The 22,972-nt window shown below is 35.9% G+C and overlaps 1 protein-coding gene across 5 annotated transcripts in view; it reads right to left on the reverse strand.

Moving 5' to 3' along the window:
• LOC136027541 (anaphase-promoting complex subunit 1-like) overlaps positions 1-22,972 on the reverse strand; it is a 255,997-nt gene that overhangs the window by 82,801 nt on the left and 150,224 nt on the right. For all 5 annotated transcript variants that reach the window (XM_065704890.1, XM_065704889.1, XM_065704892.1 and 2 more), the window contains 4 exons: positions 21,335-21,481; positions 17,812-17,996; positions 9,314-9,554; positions 370-544 (listed from right to left, as the gene is read on the reverse strand). In XM_065704890.1, coding sequence (XP_065560962.1) covers positions 370-544; positions 9,314-9,554; positions 17,812-17,996; positions 21,335-21,481 — 748 coding nt within the window. The remainder of the gene's footprint in view (positions 1-369; positions 545-9,313; positions 9,555-17,811; positions 17,997-21,334; positions 21,482-22,972) is intronic.

Genomic DNA, 22,972 nt, shown 5'->3' on the forward strand with positions numbered 1-22,972 from the left:
TTTATTTGTTTTGATAATTTTGCAAAATTTAATTTTTTTATAGTAAAAAATAAGAATAAAGACCGAATTTGATTTATAAGAGATAAAGTAAGATATACATAAGAGATAATTAGCTTACCAGAAAGCAAATATTGTACTCCAAAGTTAAGTCATTCACGTCACGTGACTAAATGAAACCATTCAGTTGCAAAATCTATCCATATACAGTCCAAATGGCTGATTCTTACCTTTTTTAGAAAGTCCAATTCCCAAAATAACATCAACTCAAATCATTTGATTATTCTAAGCTATGTATGATCGAATACTGATTTTAACAAACTGGGAAGGTGATTCTTACTGATTCTTACTTATCAATTCGCTGATTCTTACCTTTTTTTGAAAGCCCCATTCCCAAAATAACACCAACTCCAATCATGTCATTATTTCGAACTAGATATGAATGAATATTGATTTTGGACAAATTAGGAAGGTGACCTAAGATTCCCAGTGCAAAAAGGAAACCAGCATGCTCAGGTGTTGGCTCACCAAATGAATCCAACGAGGCCTAGAAAACAAAATATATATTTATATATATATATATATATATATATATATATATATATATATATATATATATATATATATATATATATATATAAATATATATATATATATGTATATATATGTATATATATATATATATATATATATATATATATATATATATATATATATATATATGTATATATATATATATATATATATATATATATGTAGATATATATATATATATATATATATATATATATATATATATATAAATATATATATATATATATATATATATAATAATAATAATAATAAAAAACGTTTTCAGCTGCAAGTAAGGTGCGACATTAAAACTTAAAACGAACAGGAATTATTACGTATATGAGAGGGATTGCCCCCTCCTCAAAACCTCACTCTTCGCGCCAAAGTTCTTTGGCACTTTAAAAAAAGTTAATCATTGTTCTAATTAAACGACCCCTGTGCTTCAGCAGTTGTTTTTTTTTTTTAGAAATGGGACAAAATTCAAACTTTAGCGTATTTATTCCCAAAATTAGGTTATTGAAAATAGTATATATTTATGAGAATATAGATATTTAACTATTCAACAATAAACTTACAAGAAAAACACTTCAACATAGTCTCCCCCATAAGGCTCCATGACCATGAAAAAAGTAAGAGAGACAAAAATAAAAGCAGTATACCAATAAAAAATTAAATAAAATAAAAAAAATCCAGCCTCCCACGTTAAAAATCACCAAAATCACGTTTAACATAGGATTCCAAAAAATAATATAAGCTGATAAAGAATTTAGAGTTTAGTTAACAATAAATTACAACAACGACACTTTATGACAGTCTCTCCCACCAGGCTTTAAAATTCCTAAAAAATAGCATATACTTATGAGATCTCGCAGTTTATTCAACAATAATGTACAATAACAACCACGCAACATGGTGTCCCTTGCAAGGCTGCATGGTCACGATGAAGCAGGGGCAAAAAAAAAAAAAAATAGAAATATGCAAAAATTCCAATCTCCCTCAAAAATTACGAACTATGTATAAGAATAAAGTATAATTAGGACAAGGACAAGAACATAGACAAGAATCAGATCTACTTAGAATATGAATTCTGAGTGCTTGATACTTTGAGATCATTGTATTACATCATTTTCCTTAGGTTTCTTGTTCTTAACCATCGACCAGCTAAGTCTACAATTTATTTTTAGTTCAAGCTCATTTACAAGTGTTACATAGGGGCACTAAAAAAAATAATCCAAACTTCTTATAACTTAATTACCAGGTTTTAGATAAATTACAAGACAACATAAATTACACTAACGAAAGGGAATCAGCTTTTATTATAAAAGAGAAAAATATAATTCATAAAAATAAAAATATAACCCATATGATGCAAATAAGTGAATTTTGAGACTGTTTTAGATGCAAACAATCAGAATTAAAAAACGATAACCAATCATTAAAGAAAAACAACTACATGATTGTGGAATTTTGAAAAGGAAACTTTTGAAAAGGAAATTTTGAGAAAAGCGCTGATTAATTATCACTTGCAGAAAATTTTACCTTCTCTCCCATTACGTTGCAGATTAGTGATGTCAATTATCCCACTTCTTTCAAGTTTGCCTCTATTTTAAATTAGTATAATATAAAACACTTTATTATATATTAGATAAATCTGACTCTTTTTACACTCACCGTCCAGCGCTTTACTCCACCCTCCCAAATAAAAGATTTTTACGTTACGTTTTGACCAATTTGGCACTTTGCAGTTATTATTAAATGAGGCCGTTTTACTCAAACAATTGGCAAGGTCTTTTAATACTGTGAAATAATTTATCTAAATTAGACATACAAAACAAAATAATTAAATATCTATCCAAAAATAATTATATCTACTTTGTATGGGCAACGTGAGGTATTGCGGCAACGTTCGCTCGGCTTCGCCGAGTAAAATGTTGCGAGAGCAATACTTTGGTTTTGTTTCTTCGCTTCGCTGAAGTTGTTAATCTGTAAGGAACTTAAAATAAATACTAGGTACACCAACTCGCAAAAGTTGCAAACCCCTCATTATAACTAGCAAAAATTGCAGACCCTCATCGCTGAAGATGATTGTAGCCTAACAGTCGGTTATTACTTACAAGTTTCCTACATGTCTTACCGGTGGAACCAAATTGGTCTTCCCATCAAATACACCGAAAACAAATAATAGGTACTCCAACTAGCAAAAGTTACGAAGTCCTTATTGCTGAAGATGATTATGAGCTAACAGCCGACTGTTGCTTAAAACTCTCCTATATGTCTAACAATCGGTATCGGCCTATTTTTGGTTTCAGTGTGTACCTTACTACTTAGGTTGAAACCCCTTTAAAGTTTCAAACTGGTAGGGGACAGGCGGGCGAAACCATACGATTTTAGGTTTTTGACCCCTATAACATATTCTTATAAAGGTATAAACTTAGTTTTACACGTACAGAAAGCCTATTTATTCATCTTTCTTAAGAATTTTTTTCAATGACTTCCATCAAGTCGTTTCTCAGTGAGACCCAAAAACATATGACCTCTTCAAGTATCCGAAGTCAATCCTACAGAGGGGCGACTTCGGACACATGCGGGACATTTCCGGACATCTATTAGTTAACGATTCAAACGGTAAGTTCTGACAATATAAAAGTAGCAGAGCGGACTGGAATGTCAAAAGAATGTCAATACATTTTCTAGCACTTCACATCATTATTTTATGGCATAGCGAGACAAGTCGCACCCAAAACAAGCCCTTTGACTGCTCACCCTGTCCCTCCTGCAGCATTAGGAGTAGGGAGCTACATAATTATACCATCAAAATCAGATTCTGCACAATCGGGACATTCTGGGAAGATAAACTTTTCACTAGATTTGCAAACGTAGTTTATGTTAGCTAATCTGCCACTCACTTCTTCAATCTCACCAACATAGTAAACAGCAGGGTTTGGTTTCTTTCCCAGCACAAACCTCACAAACACAAAATTCCCTGGAGAAAATTCTTCGTCAGTCTCAACTTCACTGACGCTTCCAATGTGCACTGACTTATCATCCGAATCGTCTATGAGCTGCATATCTTTTTCTGAAATGCTGTCTTCAACCTCCTCATCAATGGATAAAACCTGGGACTTCTTCGATGACTACGAGTTCAAGGACTTTGATCTGGAAGACTCATCTGGTTAACGCTTAGGAACCCGTTTTTTTAGTTTTCTTGTCAAGCTTTGCCTGAGCCTCTGCTTCAAGAGATTGCTTCCCTTGAGTAGGTCAAAATTCTAGTTTTCCCTTTCTTGCGGTCTTTGCGGGGACCCATTTGAATTCTTACTTTCGGATATGGTCTCATGCTCTCAGTAATTATATGCAGGTTTGATGTTGCCTTTGGTTAATCCACCAAGACAGGAGCAGAAGTGTGAACTGAACCAGGGGGAGGATCATCCGTAGTAGAATTTGGATGATTGTTCTGCTGTGTTAGGGCGGTTTGTCACTTCAGCTGGTAGAAAATTGGCTTCTGTGAAGACATTCGGATTCAAACACTAAATTCCTGCCTTTTTGAAACCAGCCGTGATGTTACGAGGGTTCAGCTTTTCTAGAAAGGGCTGCTTGCACAACTTAGCTATTTCGTGTATTGAAATCCCCTGACCTGGATTCATCTGCAATGAAGTGTCAAATGACTTCCTGATGGCATGTTTGAATGGTGAATAAACCGAAACATAAAGGGACTGGATGTGATGAGATCAATGGGGAAGAAAGGTCAGAAGATGAATGCCATCATCTTTACACAAGGAAACTACTTCAATTGAAATATGGCTTTCATGACTGTCGAACAAGAGCAAAACAGGATCCTCTTTGCTGGGTTTAACTCCTTTCTGGAAGTGCTGCATTGAACAAAGGATATTCTCCGAGGTCATCCATCCACTGCGATGGGCTAAGCCAAAGCATCCTGACGGTACATCTCGATATATTATCTCGGGAGCCTTGACTCCTGGAAAAACCAACACTAGTGGAATAGTCTGACCAGTTGCGGACACAAAGCACAGCATTGTGGTATTTTCCCTTCTTTCTGTCGACACGGTCTGTACCACCTGTTTTGCCCCCTTTTTAGTAATCACCATTTGACTTTTAGTAATCAACTGTGGGCACTCCTGTTTTGTTGCAGTTCCAAATCCTACCAGGAGGAAAGTGGAACTTGCTACACAGTCCCTGAAGATTACAAAAGAAGGCACCAATTACAATGGAATTGAAGCCGGCAGCACTAGCCTGGCTTGTATTTTCCGACGTTCTAATGGACAAACTGGCATTTAGCTTCATAAGTCCTTTAATCCAGTCGACTCCTGCTCTTTCATTCAGCTCCCATATTGGTGGGAATTTGAGCTTCAGAGTTGTTGCCCATTGGTAGGCTAATTTCCTCGTTCAGTTTGGAGTTAGTCCGTGGTTCAACATTGAGCACTTTTCGAGATATATAGCAAGTTCTCTCTCTCTTGTTTGGGAGTAAAAACGAACTTTGAACTCGCCTGAACACAATCATTATCACTGTTTGTACTGGGGCTACACTATTCAAGATCTTGCATGTTACTCTTGTAGCATTTCACGACATCCACAAGGGTAGACTTCTTCAAAGGAAATTCTTCCACGACTGCTCGGAAAGATGAATTCTCATTTACGACTTGTCTCACAGCATGCTTTAGTAATTCTGTATCTGGGGAAGCACCCCCTTTTAAATATAGGTTCGAACCATCTGTAAAAGAAAAATCTAAAATGTCAAGAACGGAGAGAAGCCTATATGTAGTCTACAATAAAATTAAAATACTTAGTAATTTCCTCAAGCTACTTCCAATTCCAGGCTCGGAGATACTTCCATCGGAATGGGGTGAAACCGGACATATCAAAATGTGTCCGCAGTCACCTCAAAAAAACTGTCCGGAGTCACCCCTTATTGACACCATTTTGAAAATTTACCTTTTTGTGGAAACCGCCAAACATTTATTGATGAAAATTACCAGGAAAATACCAGAAACATACCTCTTATGATTCTTCTAACTTACGACCCTATAGCTACAATAACTTGGAAAATATTCGACGAGGACTACAGGTGTCAAAATTTCCAGAGACTATGTAAAAACTTCTTTACCTCTTATCTCATTGGTCTTTGGCATCAAACTTTCAAAACTTTCGCCAAATGAGCGCTACATGAATGGTATCTAGCGGCAATTTTTTGAATGGATTAGTTCAAAGAATTATTAGTTTGGACGAGAGGTCTAATGTACGGTTTCGCCCCCGTACGGTTTCACATATCTCATGAAGGAATTTTTCTACCAAAATGGATGGCATATACTTTGATCAGATCATTAAGAGCTATCGACTGCCGTCGAAAAATCAAAATTATCTGTGTTAGTTCAAAAGTTGACTTTTTTGCCGTAGGCCAAGTTTCTAATGTCATCACTTAGAAAGGAGCAAAGGATAAACTCTAATTTCTTTAGCAATGAGAGAACTTTTAAAGTTTAAGACGCACATCTGATACCATTTGTCTATCGCAATCCCAAGGGCAAAAAAACGAATGATAAACAAAGTTGAAATCACGAACATAAATGGGTAGAAACAATAGATTTTTGGTCCAGGCAAGAGTTTTACGAAGCTTTCCAAAATGCAAAGTCATATTCATCAATCCGGCCTAAGTCTACACTTTTCGTAAAAACCGCAGAGGTTAGACACTTACTAATTTCTAGAAATAAGCTGAAATCGGGGTGCTAGAAAAAAAAAAACACGACAAAACCAAAGTGGAACTCTCGCAACACAATAAAAGGGATTGATAGATATCCTATGCATAGCTGATGATAAGATTTTAATGTCGATTGTGTCGAAAGCAATATTTACCTAGAAAAGAAATAATCAACATATCTTCTACGAACTTCCCCCTTCCCCCCAAAAAGTCATGGGTGCAGCGATAGCTATAGCATTATATCTTTGTTCCTATAACACTATATCCTTGATGAACTTCACTGAACTAAGGATGCTGGGACTGTTTTATTTTATTTTTTTAATTTTAGTCTTAAATGGTCATATTTTATTGTAAGTTTGTTTTCTTTTATATATTTATTGTTTGCTGAGGACGGCCCCTGGACAAAAGGTCAAAACATTCATTCAAATATAGAATTCAACTGTCTTACGAAAAGAATTCTCTATTGTTCTTCTTGTTATTGATTTTTATGATGGATTTTATTAATTTGAATTATCCTCGTATTGTTTCTTTTTTAATATTGTTCTGGTTATTTTCCCTTCTGCTAATTTCTATTCCAAGTCCTTTCTCTATTGTTTCAGTTCTTATCTCCTCCCCTTTCCTTACAATTTATTTTAACTTTGATTTGTTTGATTTCTTCACTCCACAAAAGTTTACTTTTCGGATGTAAATATTCCTTGGATTGTTTAATTCGTTTGTAATCCATTTTAATGCAATAAATAGACTGATTAAATAATTACTTTCCAGAGAAAACCATTGCAATGAAGCCCCAATGCATAGCGAGGAGTACTCGTGACGAAGTAATTCTAATTAAATAACAGGATGGAAAAACTGATAATTGAACATATAACGCAATCTTATCGTCAGCAAAATTCGTATGTTCCGGAAAATTCCAATCACAGTTTCACCAGTAGACTCTTTAGCTTGGAGTCTTAGAAATTATCGCTGCAGCCCAAAAATTTTTCGGCAACGATCTTGATAAGTTTTCTCGATTAAACGAGCTAGATGTTTCCGTCAGTCATGTTACAAATCATGGAATTATCACATCTTCCAGCTTTTTGCAAAAATTCTTCTCTCAACTCAAAATGTTTAAGGCTTCAAGGACTAGTTGAAGAACTCTTCCAATATTTGAATCTCCCTCAAACACACCTGTACCGTTTGATAGCCGTATCTCACCAGCGACAAAGGAGGGGAGGGGGCGTTTAACCCCAAGGTTCCTGGTCTAATACCTAGACGGTCAACCTCAAAACCTCTAAGACTAAGGAGCTACAGATCACCCAACCAAGGGCATTGTGTTGACACCCCAATCTTAGCTTCAAGGATGAAGGTAAGAGTAGAATTGAAAAACTTTGTCCTTTGGGAATTCCTCATTCCTCGGACCTCTCTTGTGACACCCATACGAGCAGGTTCCATCCACCTGTACCAAAAAGTTGGCCGCGATTCTTTGGTCTAAGAACCTGCTACCATACAGCGCGTTTATCCCTCTGTACAAGTCACACTTCAGGTCTATTAGTGATTAAGGATGCTCACTTTTTGAAGAAGCTTCTACAACCCCTTAATAACGCTAATCCCTTAGGCATAATTACTCCTTACTGGTAGTACTCAACAGTTAACAAAATATGACCTCAAGAACAGGTTACATTACCAATCGGATACTTTTTCAACCAGAGAATTGATGTGATGTTAATTGCTATTTATCTCCAGGTTCATCCACCACCATCCCTTCAATGAGTTATCTCTTCTTATATCACCGTTAGCAAAGTCAATTGGGCAAAAATGCAGAAATGTGGTACGGCCTGATTAGCTACAAGAGACATTCGTACACAGTAGCCTATTTTATGCAAAGCTTTTTAAGACGCAGCACCTCAATTGAGAATGGTCTCTAGAGGTACATAGTCACTGTTAATATGTTAATAATTTGGTTACGTCTAAGGTAGGGTTTTCACTTGTTTTTAGAGAGGCTAAGTTATGAAATTCGTTAAATGAGGTATTAAAAAGTAGTGTTTTAAGTGAATTTAGAAGGTTGTTGAAGAATGAATTGTTTTTTAAATATAATTTTAAAAATTCATTTAATAGGATACATAATTGATAGAATAAAATGGTATTTTATCCTTAGGATTAGTATTTTATTTTGGTTGATGTGTATAAAGGAAGGAGTTGAATGTTGAGTATTAAGTTACTGGTAACAGGGTACATTATGTTACAGTTACGTTTTTTTAGACCCTTCTGAGCTTAATATTAATTTTTTTTTTTGTGGATTTCTTTGATTATTTTTCTAACGTATCATGCTATGGCATTTAGGGAGGATGTTTTTATGCTAAGTTTATTTTTTATTAATAACTGACATTAAATGAATAAAAAAAATACAATAACTGAAAACCCTCCAACTGATCCCTTTAAATGGAAATTCAATGGGCACATATCTAGGGATAAATTATAAGTAAATCGTTAACTATTGATATATCAGGCCTTACGTTTATAGTGGCCCAGTACCATGAATTCTGTCGTAAATAAAAATGTTTTATCCCACGAGTAACATTTTCTGACAAATATTCAATATTGAGAAGAACCAGTGCAGCTGCTATTCTTATACCATAAGGGTATAACATACCATAAAGACATAATTTCGTATACCATAAAGGCAAAATATTATGCCATATCATAAAGAATAATCCAAGAAGCATTTGGTACTATTTTTGTCTTCCAATTACATCTATTTTCTTTCTCACGATTTCTCCTTTATTAAACATAAGGGGAAAAATCAATAAAATAACAGGTTGTCTGGTACGCCTTGGCTATTTGCGCTATAAAAAACGCACTTGTGTTACCAATGGTTACGAGTAAAAAGGCTTATGTCTTACCGAGCCTATTATAAACCTCTGTGCCAATGACAGTTCTATGAAGAAGATTCTTTAAAATACGAAAATTTCAGAACGCTGCCTACATCTAAAACTAAAGCTAACATCATAATAATGTATTGGGCAAACAAACGAGCCTAATAGCAAATTACTATTTCACCTTTGGTCTATTGAACCCAATCCAGCTATCAGTCACTCCTTTTGTGTTTCTCCTTAATGTCAAACCAGCTGCTACCCCATTATGAAACAATGGCCACTGATTCATATTGGCCGGTACATCAATATGTGTCAACTCAACAGTTGTGTTTCTCGGCGGTGCTTTCCCAGAGAGACACAGTCGAGGGATACTCAAGGGATCGAAGACTTCTTCAATTTCACTGGTTTGAAGTGACAAAGCTCCCCTAAAAAAGGAAAGGAAGATTTCTAACAAGAAAAACAAATAATATTTCCTAAAAAAGGGAAATGAGGACGGGCAGCCAGACAAAAATGACGGTCTGTGCAGCAAGCAAAAAATAAAATAAAAAAACGACACCCCTTAGAAAAGTAAATAATCATGTGCAGCAAGGAAACAAGATAAACAGCTTCCCTAGAAATGTAGACACTGATCTGCCATTAAGAAGCAACATTTCATTTTGTACTCACAGTTCAACCTGTCAACATCTCTCTAAGTTCAAAGCTGCTGTACCAGAGACATTCCATGATTGTTGACATTTGCATGACCAAATGGCAAAACAAAAACAATATTGTCCAGAGTGCAGACTACCAGTTACATATAACTCAGTTAACTGTGCTAATTGTAACTCTTGGTTCAACGCAGGGGCCGAAGAGTGTGAGAGGATAGATATTACCAATTGGATTAACTCCTGGATGTGCCTTGATTGCCCCAATAAACTCAAGGTAAACCTTCCTACTTCTCCGAATCTTTCTGTACCCTGTTCTGGCTTCCCTCGAACGCCTCGTACCCAGTCGAAAGAAAAAAAATCCTTAGCATCCTAAGTGACCAGCAGTTCTACTCCTTTTCCTGACTGTCTACACAGCCACCTGTCTTTTTTAATAGAAAGACCAAACGTCCTAGTTCAGTCAGTCCTACAATTTCTCTTGCCCCATACCCAATGCCAAGATCCAGAACTTCTTTCCGAAGACTCAACGTCCGTATAGTGCCTAGCCACTGAATGCAGCAGCGATAAATCTGTTCAAACACACAACGTCACGGCAGCCGCCTCCTTACAACCAGATTTTACAAAAATATTGACTTCAAAAGAAAAATTAACGGATATGTTAATGCTTATTACAGATTTTTTGTCAGTATATAGAAGTGATTCAAAAAGTCAACCTACAAAAAATTTCATCCCAAAAGAGGTAAATAACACTTTAGACTCTCATCATCAAAAAGTGCGTTATTCTTAAGCTCAATAAATATTAATGAAGAAAGCAGAGGATTAAGTTCATCAAGTTTAGCCACTACAAGTGACATAAATCTAAGTTTAGAAATTGTACTTGGCCTCAATCTCACCACTATTCAACCTAATTATAATCCTGACCTTGAGAACACATATGCCCGAACTCGTTTTGACAGTACGGAAGTGAATCTGCCAAATAATAATGACTTCCCTGCTAATTTTCTTAAATGAGCTAATATAATTTTGGCAGCTTTTTGCAAATTAGGAGATAAATTTGATTTTGAACATGATCCTGCTCCAAGCAAGCGGCAGGAAAAAAGCATTCTTGATAATAGTGTTATAAGAAATCGCAAGACTTTTAAGCAAGGAAATTGCAAATTAGGTCCAAAGTGCCCATACAATCATGGATCTATTGCCCATAGCCTCAAAAAACGAAATAAAACTAGTCAGAGTTTGTTCCTGTTCTTTATATAGCAAGTGCGACCGAAAGAAGAGCTCGTTATTGTACTTTTGTCATTTTTACCTCACTGGCAAGTGTCCTAAAGCAAAGTGTAATTTTAACCATGTTCCTTTGTGTAAGTTAGCATCAAGCTGGCGTTGTTTCGGGTGTGAAAACCTGCATATTTGTGTCCCATCTTCCTTTTTGAAAAGAACAAATCGATCTGCAAACAAAAGACAAGTGCAAAAACTTAGGCAGACCCAGCTGTTACCAGCCAAAGATTCCACACTGGAAAACCCCTTTTTTATGCAGCACCACGCATCCCATTACTTCCTTGTTAAATACCCCTCATTACCTCCATCCCTATCCAATAAAAAGCAACACACCCCAGGTATCCTCTCCTCGAAAACGCCCCTCCAACCCCAAATTTACTCACGGCCAGCCAAATCACCATCACACCTAAACTCTCCCACAATCCCCTCTTACTCATATCCCTCCCAGTCACAAACCCCCTATCCTCTCCATGTGCCCAAGATATTGTTGACTGGTTCGGGCCTCCACCAGTCATTTGCCGAAGTAAATCTGACCTCCCTCCTCCCAGAAAGTTCCTACCTCAATTCCCTTTCCCAGCAACTTCTTGCCTTCCCATCTCCCCATTTTCTATCTATCGAAAATACCCCCAATTCGACTCCTTCATACACTATCTCCACGAAACTCCACCTCCAGCCCATTCGTTTTATCCCTCGTGACTCAGGTCTGAGACTCTTTGCATTTAATAATTGTTTTGTAATAAAACCTAATTGCTTCCCGTCAACTAGAAACAAGTTGCACCTTCCGCTTCATGCTTCGTCCATATCCTTGCCCGTCCTCCCACCTCCAGATCCCCAAGGTAAATACTTCTCTTCCCCTACTTCTCCAAACCACCACAATATTAAAGTAAACCCCACCCAGGAAATTCTCAAGCTCATCAAGTCTCTCTAACGCGATTCCCCAATCGGTTTGTCTTTCCTAAACTCTTAGTTACTAATGCTGAAAGTCTTAATTTTGAAAAGCTTACAAAATTCGAGATACTTTCAGAATCAAGTCTAATAGACATTATATCTATCACTGAAGTACAGTCCCATGACCCAGGATCCCTTTGCCAGATACATTATTCAGAGTTTATTAAACTCCATCCTTTAGACCACCCACTCGGAAAAAAGGCGGTGGTGTTTTGTTCTTTACTAAGATTAACCTTTACCCAAAGGCTATTTTCCAGTCAGTAGTTCATCCGAGCGTGATGAAATCCTCTGGCTAAGTATTAGACCAAAAGAACTCCCTCGTCCCTTTAATATTATTGCAGTAGCTTTTCTATTACTCCCGAAATCAAAACATCGATTCAAAACGTAAATTCATCCAGCAAATGCAGAAAAGTGCTGATTTTGTTATTTCTAAGTACCCCAATGCTGGCCTTTCTTTAGTTGGCGATGCTAACGAGCATAAAATGGGTTCTTTTTGATCCTCACTTAAAGTAAAGTAAATTATTAAAATACCAACGACTCGGGGAATTTTTTTTATTTTAACTAATATATATATGATTTTTATAGCCCTCCCTAAGCTTTGCCCCATTATGTGGGAGTAATCATCTTTCAATTCTTTTACCCCCACCCCTCCTCAAACTTTAAGCATTCTTTTCCAATAACTCATGACACCTATCGAATTCTATGGCATTCTTCGAAATTCTGGTCTTCTTTCTTTTGATATGTGGCTGAATACTAAAGATTGGTCTCATGTTTATAGTTTAAAAAACTTTGATGAAAAATGGCTACGTTCCAGAAAAAGCTAATTACTACGCTACTACTACTAATAACTCACTGCAGCACTAAACCACCAGAGGCCAACACAGGTACGCGCGCTCCTCCTCCAACCTAATCTATTCAAAGCCTCCCTATTTACACCCTCCCATGAAGTTCCCATTTCTTTTAAATTTTTGTTAATGACATCCTCCCAACCCCAGACAAGGACGACCTGCTTTCCGTGTAGCCCCAGACGGTTGGCCAAAACAAACAATCTTCGGTAATCTGTCATCCTTCATCCACAGAACGTGGCCTAGCGGTCTCAACCTTTCTTTCAATATAGCCCTACAAAGCGGGATTGAACCACATTTTTCGTAAAACCTACTGTTTGAAATACAGTTAGTCAGCCGGGTACCCAGAACAATCCGTAGCCCATGCTTCAGAGCCATATTTGACCACTGTCATCACTGTAGCTTCCAATATTCTAATCTTGGTTTGCAAACTTATCTTCCTATTCTTCCAAACTTTTTTTAACCGTGAAAAAAACACCCTGGGCCTTAGCTATTCTACTTTAAATACCTTCACTGCTCCCACCGTCTTTACAAATAATACTACCAAGGTAAGTGAAGCTGCCCACCTGATCAATCTTTTCGTTACCCAATTTCACCTTTTCATCTTCACTTATTCCTAGCCTTAGTGACTTAGTCTTCTTAACATTAATTTTCAAACCTGTTTTAGCACCCTGAAGTCGCAAAACCTCTAAAAATTCATTCATGAAAAGGAAATGCATAAGAAGAGAACAAACAAAATAACGTTGTAAATACGTTCCAAAAAAGGATAAAAAAATCTTTCAAATTTTGTTTGATCGCCGCAGCTAGCCTGGATTTCCACGGATGAGAGCTATAAGTCAAAGGACAGTAAAATATATTTGCCATGGAGAAGCCATAAATTTCCAATGAATAGTAAACAACAAAGCCGTAAGTCAACTGACATTTTTTTTTTATTAAAAATCCCTCACTAACATTTCTGTCCCATGGACATTGCAATGAAAGGGTCTAGGCACTAGCTTGATCATGGCCATCATTCGTATTAGATATCAAATGGGATACTACAGGATATATAGAATAATGCTCATGATAATAATTATAATTTTAATCCAACAAAAAGCCGAAAATTCTTTAAAAATACGGAGATCTTTTGCGACCAGTGAACTTGGAAGCATACCACTATCATCCACCGTGCTTTGTGTAGGTGAGGATCTGTACCGGGACAAACGATATTCGTATTTTTGTACTCAGCCGAGTCACACTCTTTTTCTTCTTGTGTTTGCTTAATCAATATATACCTTTATATTGGAGCAAACAAACCTCAGTTCTGACCAAATTATAATATAAATCAAATTAACATAACCAGATTGGCGAAATATAAACCAAATTTATGAAATACTGACCACTAAATATCAAAGCTGTAGCCTGGCTTTCTTATGAACCACGCTAATAAAAATGAAGCAACAAAAAACAATAAATAAATATTCAATTGAAATTTTCCATAAAAAGAGCTAATTAGCTAAATTCTTTATCCGGCTTACTGCCATAAAATATATCCTTGGCTGTCAGAAAAGTTTTTACGAAGGCATCAATTTGCTTTCAATAATTCGCTTCGTGGATGATTCATTCGCTAGAATTTATCCACTATATCATACAAAATCGCAAGGTTTAGGAACGAATCCTTAGTCTTAGAAAAAAATAATTTAAGACCACTAATCCGAATAATCATTAGGCGAAAAAATTACTAGAAATAGTGAGAAACCGCAACCCTAGCCACGAGTAAGGATGTGGCAGATCTTTATTCGCAAAAACTATGCAAAGCAAAATAGATCCAAATCCGATCAAATACAAAAGTACAAGCTGGTGGCTATCCTTCTATAAAAAACGAATTGAAATAAAGAACTATTGCTCAAACAACGATTCATACCAATCAATTAGTGAAAAATGCTTGTCTTTTGACAAATCTTTGTCACTTTTCCGTTGTCCCCTCCCCCGAAATGTTTTTTTGACTTGTAAAAACGTAACAAAAAAGAATAAAAAAAATTATAATACATTTTTTTAAATTTGCAAACCCCCCCCCTTGAAAAAACCTGGATATAGCCTTGACAGCAGATGATATTTGTTCTTCATCACTAATATCTAGCTGGCCCTGAATTAGGCTGTATTATTTGTGGTTTACGTTTAGCTGGAGCCCTGAACTAGTCATCTGAAGAAAGAATCCCTGTATTGGGTCTTTCGTGTGAGCTCCATCATCTATAGTTTTTCTTTGTAGTAAGTTATGTATTGCCTTTACTTCATTTGTTGTCCCACCGAGCAATATTCCGTCGTAAGACACAGCAAGATACTGGAACTTTGAGTGACTGAGTTATCATCCTTAGTAATCGACTGGCCTATTCTATTTTCATATAATGCTACTTCTTCTAGTTGATTTTCTTTTATCATTACAGCTGAGCGATAGTTGCTGCAATGATTCCGGATGTCTCTTACAATGGGGCCTCTTTTTGTGAATTCTTTCCGAGAAGTTATCCGATGAAAAATAGGACATGTGATTTCTTATTTCTTTCAAAAATCCATTGTTCATTGGAAGACTGCCCTTTTATCCTCTCATAGATCTGCCACAAAGTAGCATCGTAGTTTCGAAACGTTTCGACATTTGTGGCCTTGGCAGCTTCCAGTTCCTCTGGTCCCATATCAGGTCTGTTCAACTTGGGTCCATAATCAAGCACTTTGGTCAAAATAAGTTGAAACTCAAGTGTAAATTTGAGAGTTGAAATTTGGCTATATTTGGCCAGTAGCACGGGTTTGTTTTTTTTTGGGAGGAGAAGGGGGGGGGGGGGTCTAAGGCCTAAAATGGTGAACCAAAGTGATTCCGATCAACAACACTCGGTACTAACGTTACCATTACAACCTTTTGGATTGACTAGTAGCACGGAGTCATTGGGTACTTCTTACTTCAATGAGTTTTTTGCTGAACTGCCACATTCAAGTCATCCTCAATGTCAACTTTTTTCTCTGTAACTTTTCGCCATCATAATATATTGAGCATTGTTTAATAGCAACACGTAAAAGAAGATAAATATATGACAAGCTCAAGTTATTGATATTATCTTAGATATACCGTGTATAAATTGTGTAATTTTTTTTCTTTCTTTTTTCAATAGTAAATTATAAGGAACCAGTCAGACAGCATTATCATACAGAACTAGGAACTCCAGAATACAGAACTCCACGTCATCTTAAGCCTGATACATAGATGTTCTGCGTAGATCGAAATACAACAGAGATAAAAAGAACTGATCAGATCTTACAAAAATTATTGCTTGAAACCTGAATATGCATAGGAACTTACAATTTCTCTAGAGCAGGAAAATCAACTTTGCTTTAGAATATCAAACTTGTTTGCTTTTAAAATTTAGAAAAACGAAGTTAAACTAATGACACAAGCTTTGATGAACTGACTTCAGAAAGTGCAATAGACAAAAAATTAGAGAAATAATTTAATTTTAGACTAAATAATTTCTTAGACCAAACTGCTTTTCCATTTACGAAAAAAAGGGCTTTAATTTCAACAAAGCAGTGAACAAAAAATAAAAACAAAACACTTTAATTTAAAAAAAAAATATTCTGAATATTTTGGCCTCACGTTCAGGAGCCATCCTCAACGAAAAAAAGCGACAAAAAAGTCAAATAAAGGAAATGACAGTTGTTTTAAAGAAAAAACAACACAAGAATATGACAACGTTTAACTAAAATAAAATAAATAAATAAGAACAACTCAGATTATAAACAAATTTCCAGCACTGTTGTCATAACATAAGAATAAAACCAAACCAAATGTCTATAGTGAAAACAATGGGTCACTCTCCTCTCAACATTCAGTGGATAAATGGGAATCTATTAAAAGTGAAGACTATATTTACTTGAACAAACACGAACAAACCCCAGGTCAACCACCCATAACTAAATATCACAGATTGATATACAAACTTCTGAATTCTAAATTAAATAATTTTGGTTAGCTAGTTTAGCTGCAGTCCCTTTACTTTTCCTTCATCTCTATTAATACTGATGCCCCCAGAGATAATTTTTTTTTCTTCCACAGTTTCTCTAAGACCATGCAAAAGTCCTACAGACGTTATCTACATTTTTTTACTGATAAAATAAAATATTGTGATGAGGAAAATCAAATACGTGTTCTGCTACAGCTGATTCAAACATTTCCGGTTTTTCATTATTTTTTAGCGAGCAATCTATGACATTTTTGCGTTGCTATGAACTTTTTTTTCTAAATTATGCTATGTTCTTCCTACATAAAATTTACCACAGACCATGGAATTTTGTATACTCCCCTTTGTGTGTTTCTTAGAACCTTGTCTTTTCCATTGTTTAGCAAAGAGCTTATAGTTTGTCCTGATTTAAATGCTGTTTTTACAATATGTTTGTTTAGTTCTCTTCTTAATTTCTTTGACAAAATTGGGATATAAAGCAAAGTTATTAAATTTGCTTGTTGATTTGACACATCTTCTTCTAATATTACAGGTTCCATTAGCTTTTTTTTCTTTTTTTCAATTTTTTGAGAAATAATATTTTCGGGATATGATTCCCGAAAATACGGTGCAGTGTTTAGGACTGAACAAAATCAATACAGTCTTTCGTCTCATACAGGAAAAATCCTAGCCGAGTGGTTCGAACACTGGACTCGCAATCCCGTTACCTTCAGGACTGGTGATCGAGTCCTGGTGTCATTGATTGCTTGGTTTGCATTGAACATCAGCAGTGCGACTCCGTAAGCTCAGACAGTGGCGACCTTACTTCAAATAATATCTGGAGAAATCTGAAGGAAAAACACGGGAAATGTCAAGTAATTTGCCCCCAGCCATGCATTTCATTTACAGCCAAAGAAAAACAAACCAGGACATCCGTCAAGCAAGGTCAATCGACCAAGAATAAGGAGACGATTGGTCAAGTTAGCGAAAAAGGAATGAAGAGTTACAAACCTGCCAACAGGCAACGCCATGGTACGCATACACAGAGCAAACAGATGCCGTTCCTGCTCTTCAAGGAAATCATGGTCAGATACTTCAGGACGCTGGGTGAGAGCTACAGTAACTGGCCGAGAAGATGTAAGAAATCTACATACGGCGCCTAATCTACGATCGTTCTTAAAACGGACATGGAATGACTAGAAAAAAAATACAAGAAATTCTACAATTTAAACGTCGGCAAAACACATTTGATAAAACACACTTTGTTAAAAACAGGCAGACCCCCAATGTAATGATTGTTAGCTATTATTAAAAGAGATATTTCAAGTCACCAACCTAAAAGGCTTGGTAGACAATGCCCGAACTAGTTCAATTTGAACAAGGATTAAAAAATACTTGACGGTTAAAACCGTACACATTCCATCAATATCAAAACAATTTCTCAAGATCAAAACAACAATGAGAAGAATAGAATAAATCGAAAATTTTGATAAAAATTAGATTATTAAAACAATGACATGACATGACTGAATAAGCATACTTTGGCAACAAAAAAAGAAGATCAATGATGACCTTTATTATTAATCGCAAATCGAACGCTGAACATGTTAAATAATCATTGCTAAAAATGACTAAGAAATATTTGTTATTGAGAAATCCGGCCATTTGGCATGAGAAATCCGATTGGCAAATCCAACCAATTCCTTGTAAAAATGAGATTCCGAAAACGTTAATTTTGAAGTTGCTAGACTGCAAGAAAATGACTGAATTTTAAACAAGGATGAATGAAAATTAAAAAATTATATTTCCCCATTTAGGACATGTCGTCAAATGATCAAAGACGGATGCATTGTCCTTTTTGGGTAGTGTAACTCTTTTTATTTTATTTTTAATTCATCAACAGCACTGACTGAATAGCTTTAACTATCCATTAACCAAACTACAGACGGTGGCGACAATTAACAAAAAATTTGCGGAGAGGGACAAAATATATTTCCCAAAATCTAGCAGGGTTAGATTTGTTGTTATTTGCAGCTTCTTCGAGATAAACCTTACAGATAAATATTTGTATCTTATGGATCAGCTTTATTTCTAAAACGGAGAAAAATCATTATTTATTTATAGAAAAATTAATTTTATTCTGATCATTTTCTGTAAAGTACAAAAATTTTATCGCTGATTTGTCGATGATGGTTTTGAAATGGATGAACTAATCTAAACTAACCACTAGGGGCGTCAAACTTATACAGGACGAACTGAAAAGGGATACGCAAGTTAAGCCCCTACATTTGGCATTTCCTGGAAAACTGGGACGGAAAAATGGTAATAAGAATAATGTAAACCGCTGCTGCAGTTCCGGTTTCCCATTTCACATGCCAAAAAATAGGAAGTGAAGATAAGTTGTTCTGTTTTCTGGGAGCTTCATCAGGCAATAAATTTGAAAAAGAAGTTATGGGGTTTACCAAGAAAGATAAAGAAACTTCTATAGCATCAGTAATAGTCAAATAAAGAGACTCTCTCACTAATTGAAATATAGAAGGACAAAGTTAATGACCAGAAGACTGGACGGAAAACCAGAGAGCACAAAGTTAAGAGATAAGTAGCAGTCTACGTCAGCCATGCAGACCGCTAACTATCTCCCAGATTTCCGTCCCAGTTTTCCAGAAAACGCCGAATGTAGAAGTAGCCTTTTCTTACTAATGAATATGACAAATTTTAGGAAAGAGGCAAGTCTTTTCTCTTCCCTTCCTTTAAATGTGTCCTTACCAAGAACAGCAATTTATAAGTTATCCTTGCATATCTAGTTTTATACAATTAAGTTAAATTATATTTAAATTTTTCCTTTTATTTTTAAGACATTTGAATATAAAATAAAGGCTTAAATATTAAATACAAAAATAAAGCTCTTAATTTTAGGTTTGCAGACTGAGGGCATGAGCAGCACCAAGCAGAACAAAAGAAACAAAAGGCAATTCGTCCCCTTGGAGGTTATTATCCAGTAAACATTCAACTTCAATTAAATTAATCACATTAAAAGTTATTTATACTAATATTGAACTAAATAATAGGCCTTGACGACACACATAGCACACTGGGATTGCCAACGTAATTACAAGTAATCCGGCTTGTTATACATTTATTACACATATTTTATTATACGTTTATACATATTTTTTATATAATTATATATTATATATTACAATGTATTATATATTATACATTTTTACAAATTTATACATTTATACAAATTATGCATTTATAATTTTTTCCTGCTTTTATCCATAATCAGTCTTATCTATTCAGATAAGATATATTTTAAACAAAATCACAAATCCCACAAAGGTTCCATGCCCTGTAAAAGGGGTGGGAGAGTTATAAAATAAACCTTAAACGTTAAATTATTTGAACATTAAACATTTAAGCACGTACGGTTTAATACACTAATTCATTTAAAAAAAGAAGAGAGGGAGAGAGATGGTTCATTTAAATACGATAAATCCATAATCCAAATCAGGCGATACGGGACTCCATACGCCAGGAAAAAAAACATAAAAAAACACAAATATCGTCAATCAATTACCAAAAGGTCGCTTCTCCATTTTTGGTAAAACGAGTTAGTCTACCCACCAGATTAGGCGTTCAAAAGGCGTAAGTTAGTCTCATAAGAAAAACTCTAGCTTGACTCAAAGAGTCACCTAGTGACCAAAATCAGAATAATGTATCTAAATCGTCGTTTTGATAGTACTTGACTTGACTTGGCTTTATTAAACAAGAAACGATATACTATAAATCTTACACAAAGGCGACAGGGAGGCAACTCATTTGTCTCCTTTCTACAGTACCTTTCTGTTTTATTAGCAGCTTTGTACTCCTTTGTTCAAGTAGTAACTGGCCAGGAAAAACATTCACTACTGACTTTTTTAGATGTTAATATTTATCCATTTCAAACAGAAAACACGGAGCGAAATTAAGTATGGGGATACAGGACTCCATACACCCAGCAAAAAATAATAAATAAATATACATCTACATTTAAACATAAATGTAAGTTCGTACAACAATATATACATACACATATAACACCACCAATTAATTACATTCAATAAAACGCTCAATCATTTCTTTTATTTACTTCATTTCAATTACTTTCACTTATTTTTTTATTATTTACTTTATTTTTTATTATTATTGTGTGCACTCTGAGCGAGCATAAGCTTACAATTTATAGACAGACCATGTTCTACATAAGAATGCATGAGTGGCAACATTGCATCTTGTATATGATTAATGATTAACGTGGGCAGGAATTTTGTCCAGAAGGTGGGCAAACAGCCCCGTGATTTCAGACAGGCTCGACTCAAATTCTTCCCTTCCCCCTCAAGGCTTCGTACGCGTAAACACAAAAAGGACATTTTAAACCCCTATTTTCAATTTTGATGGAAGAGGAAGGGTAATGACCACCTTAAACCAATCTTGGGAGAGAAATGTCCTCCCCTAGTCAATATTCATGTAACAGATCAATCGTACAACTTACAGAACTTTCCATTCCTTCTGTTCCTGTTTCATCTACTTTGCAATTTGTATTTTTCATGTTCTTAAGTGTCGGCTTAGAGGGGTTTAGAGTATCTCCAACAAGCTTTTCAAGCCGTTCAATATCGCGAGAGTTGAGCTGATTATCTTGCTGTAAAATAAAATGAAGAGAAAAGATAAATCATTTAATAGTGGAAAAATTACGTGTTCTCCTAAAAAATATAGTTTCAGAAGCTGGTTCCATTATTGTTTGTCAAATGTGATAACCTGCAGCTGAAAAAACAATAAAAAAAAAGGCCATAAAGAAAACAACAACAATGATCACAACAAGCAATAGTTTAAAAAGCAAAGAAGTAGTTAAACAAAAAAAAAAGAAAAAAGAAGAGCCAAGAGCTCATATGGAACTTGTGATGAGGTCGGAAGAGCCAAGAGCCAAGGGCCTTCAGCCCCCCCCCCCCCGGATGGTCGAATCGGGGGAAACGACTGTTATCAAGTCAATTTGTGCAGGTCTCTGACATGCCTGCCAGTTTTCATCGTCTTAGCACGTCCAGAAGCACCAAACTTAACAAAGCACTGGAACCCCCCCTCCAACTCCCCCAAACAGAGCGGATCCGGCCCGTTATGTCAATCACGCATCTAGAGCTTGTGCTTATTCTCGAACTCGCCAAAGCACTAGAAATCTCCCAAATCCCCCAAAGAGATCGGATCTGGTATGTTTATGTCAATAACGTATCTAGAACTTGCGCTTATTCTTTCCATTAAGTTTCATCCCAATCTATCCGCTCTAAGCTTTTTCCAAGATTTCCATTTCCCCCTCCACCCCCCAATGTCCCAGGTCTGATCCGAATTGAAAATGGAGCATCTGAGATGCATCTGAGACATGACATCTTTCTATATATTACGTTTCATTAAGATCCAATAACACATTCTTGAGATAAACATATCTCATTTTTCACGATCTCCCTACCCTCCAGATCCCCCCCAGATGGTCAAGTCAAGGAAGCGACTTTTATCAAATCAATTTATGCAGGTTCCTGACACGCCTACCAATTTTTATTGACCTAGCACGTCCAGAAGCACCGAAATCGCTAAAGCACTGGTAACCCCCCCCAACTCCCCCAAAAGAGAGCAGATCCAATTAAGTCAATCACATATCTAGCACCTGTGTTTATTCTTCCTACCAAGTTTCATCCTGATCTCTCCACTCTAAGTGTTTTCCAAGATTCCGGTTTCCCTCTCCAACTCCCCCCAATGTCACCGGATCCGGTCGGGATTTAAAATAAGAGCCTTGAGACACGAGATCCTTTTAAATATCAAATTCCATTAAGATCCGATAGCCCGTTCGTAAGCTAAAAATACCTCATTTTTTCTATTTTTTCAGAATTAACCGTCCTTCCACTCCCCCCAGATGGTCGAATAAGGGAAGCGACTATTTCTAATTTAATCTGGTCCGGTCCCTGATACGCCTGCCAACTTTTATCATCCTAGCTTATCTGCAAGTGCCCGAACTATCAAAACCAGGACCGACAGACAGACAAACAGAAATTGCGATCGCTATATGTTGCTTGCTAAATACCAAGTGCCATAATTAAGCTAAAACTTACATATGCATACATTATGCAATTCTGCTTCGTAAATTGGT

This window comes from Artemia franciscana, chromosome 5, assembly GCF_032884065.1.
Source record: "Artemia franciscana chromosome 5, ASM3288406v1, whole genome shotgun sequence".
Lineage (NCBI taxonomy): Eukaryota > Metazoa > Arthropoda > Branchiopoda > Anostraca > Artemiidae > Artemia > Artemia franciscana.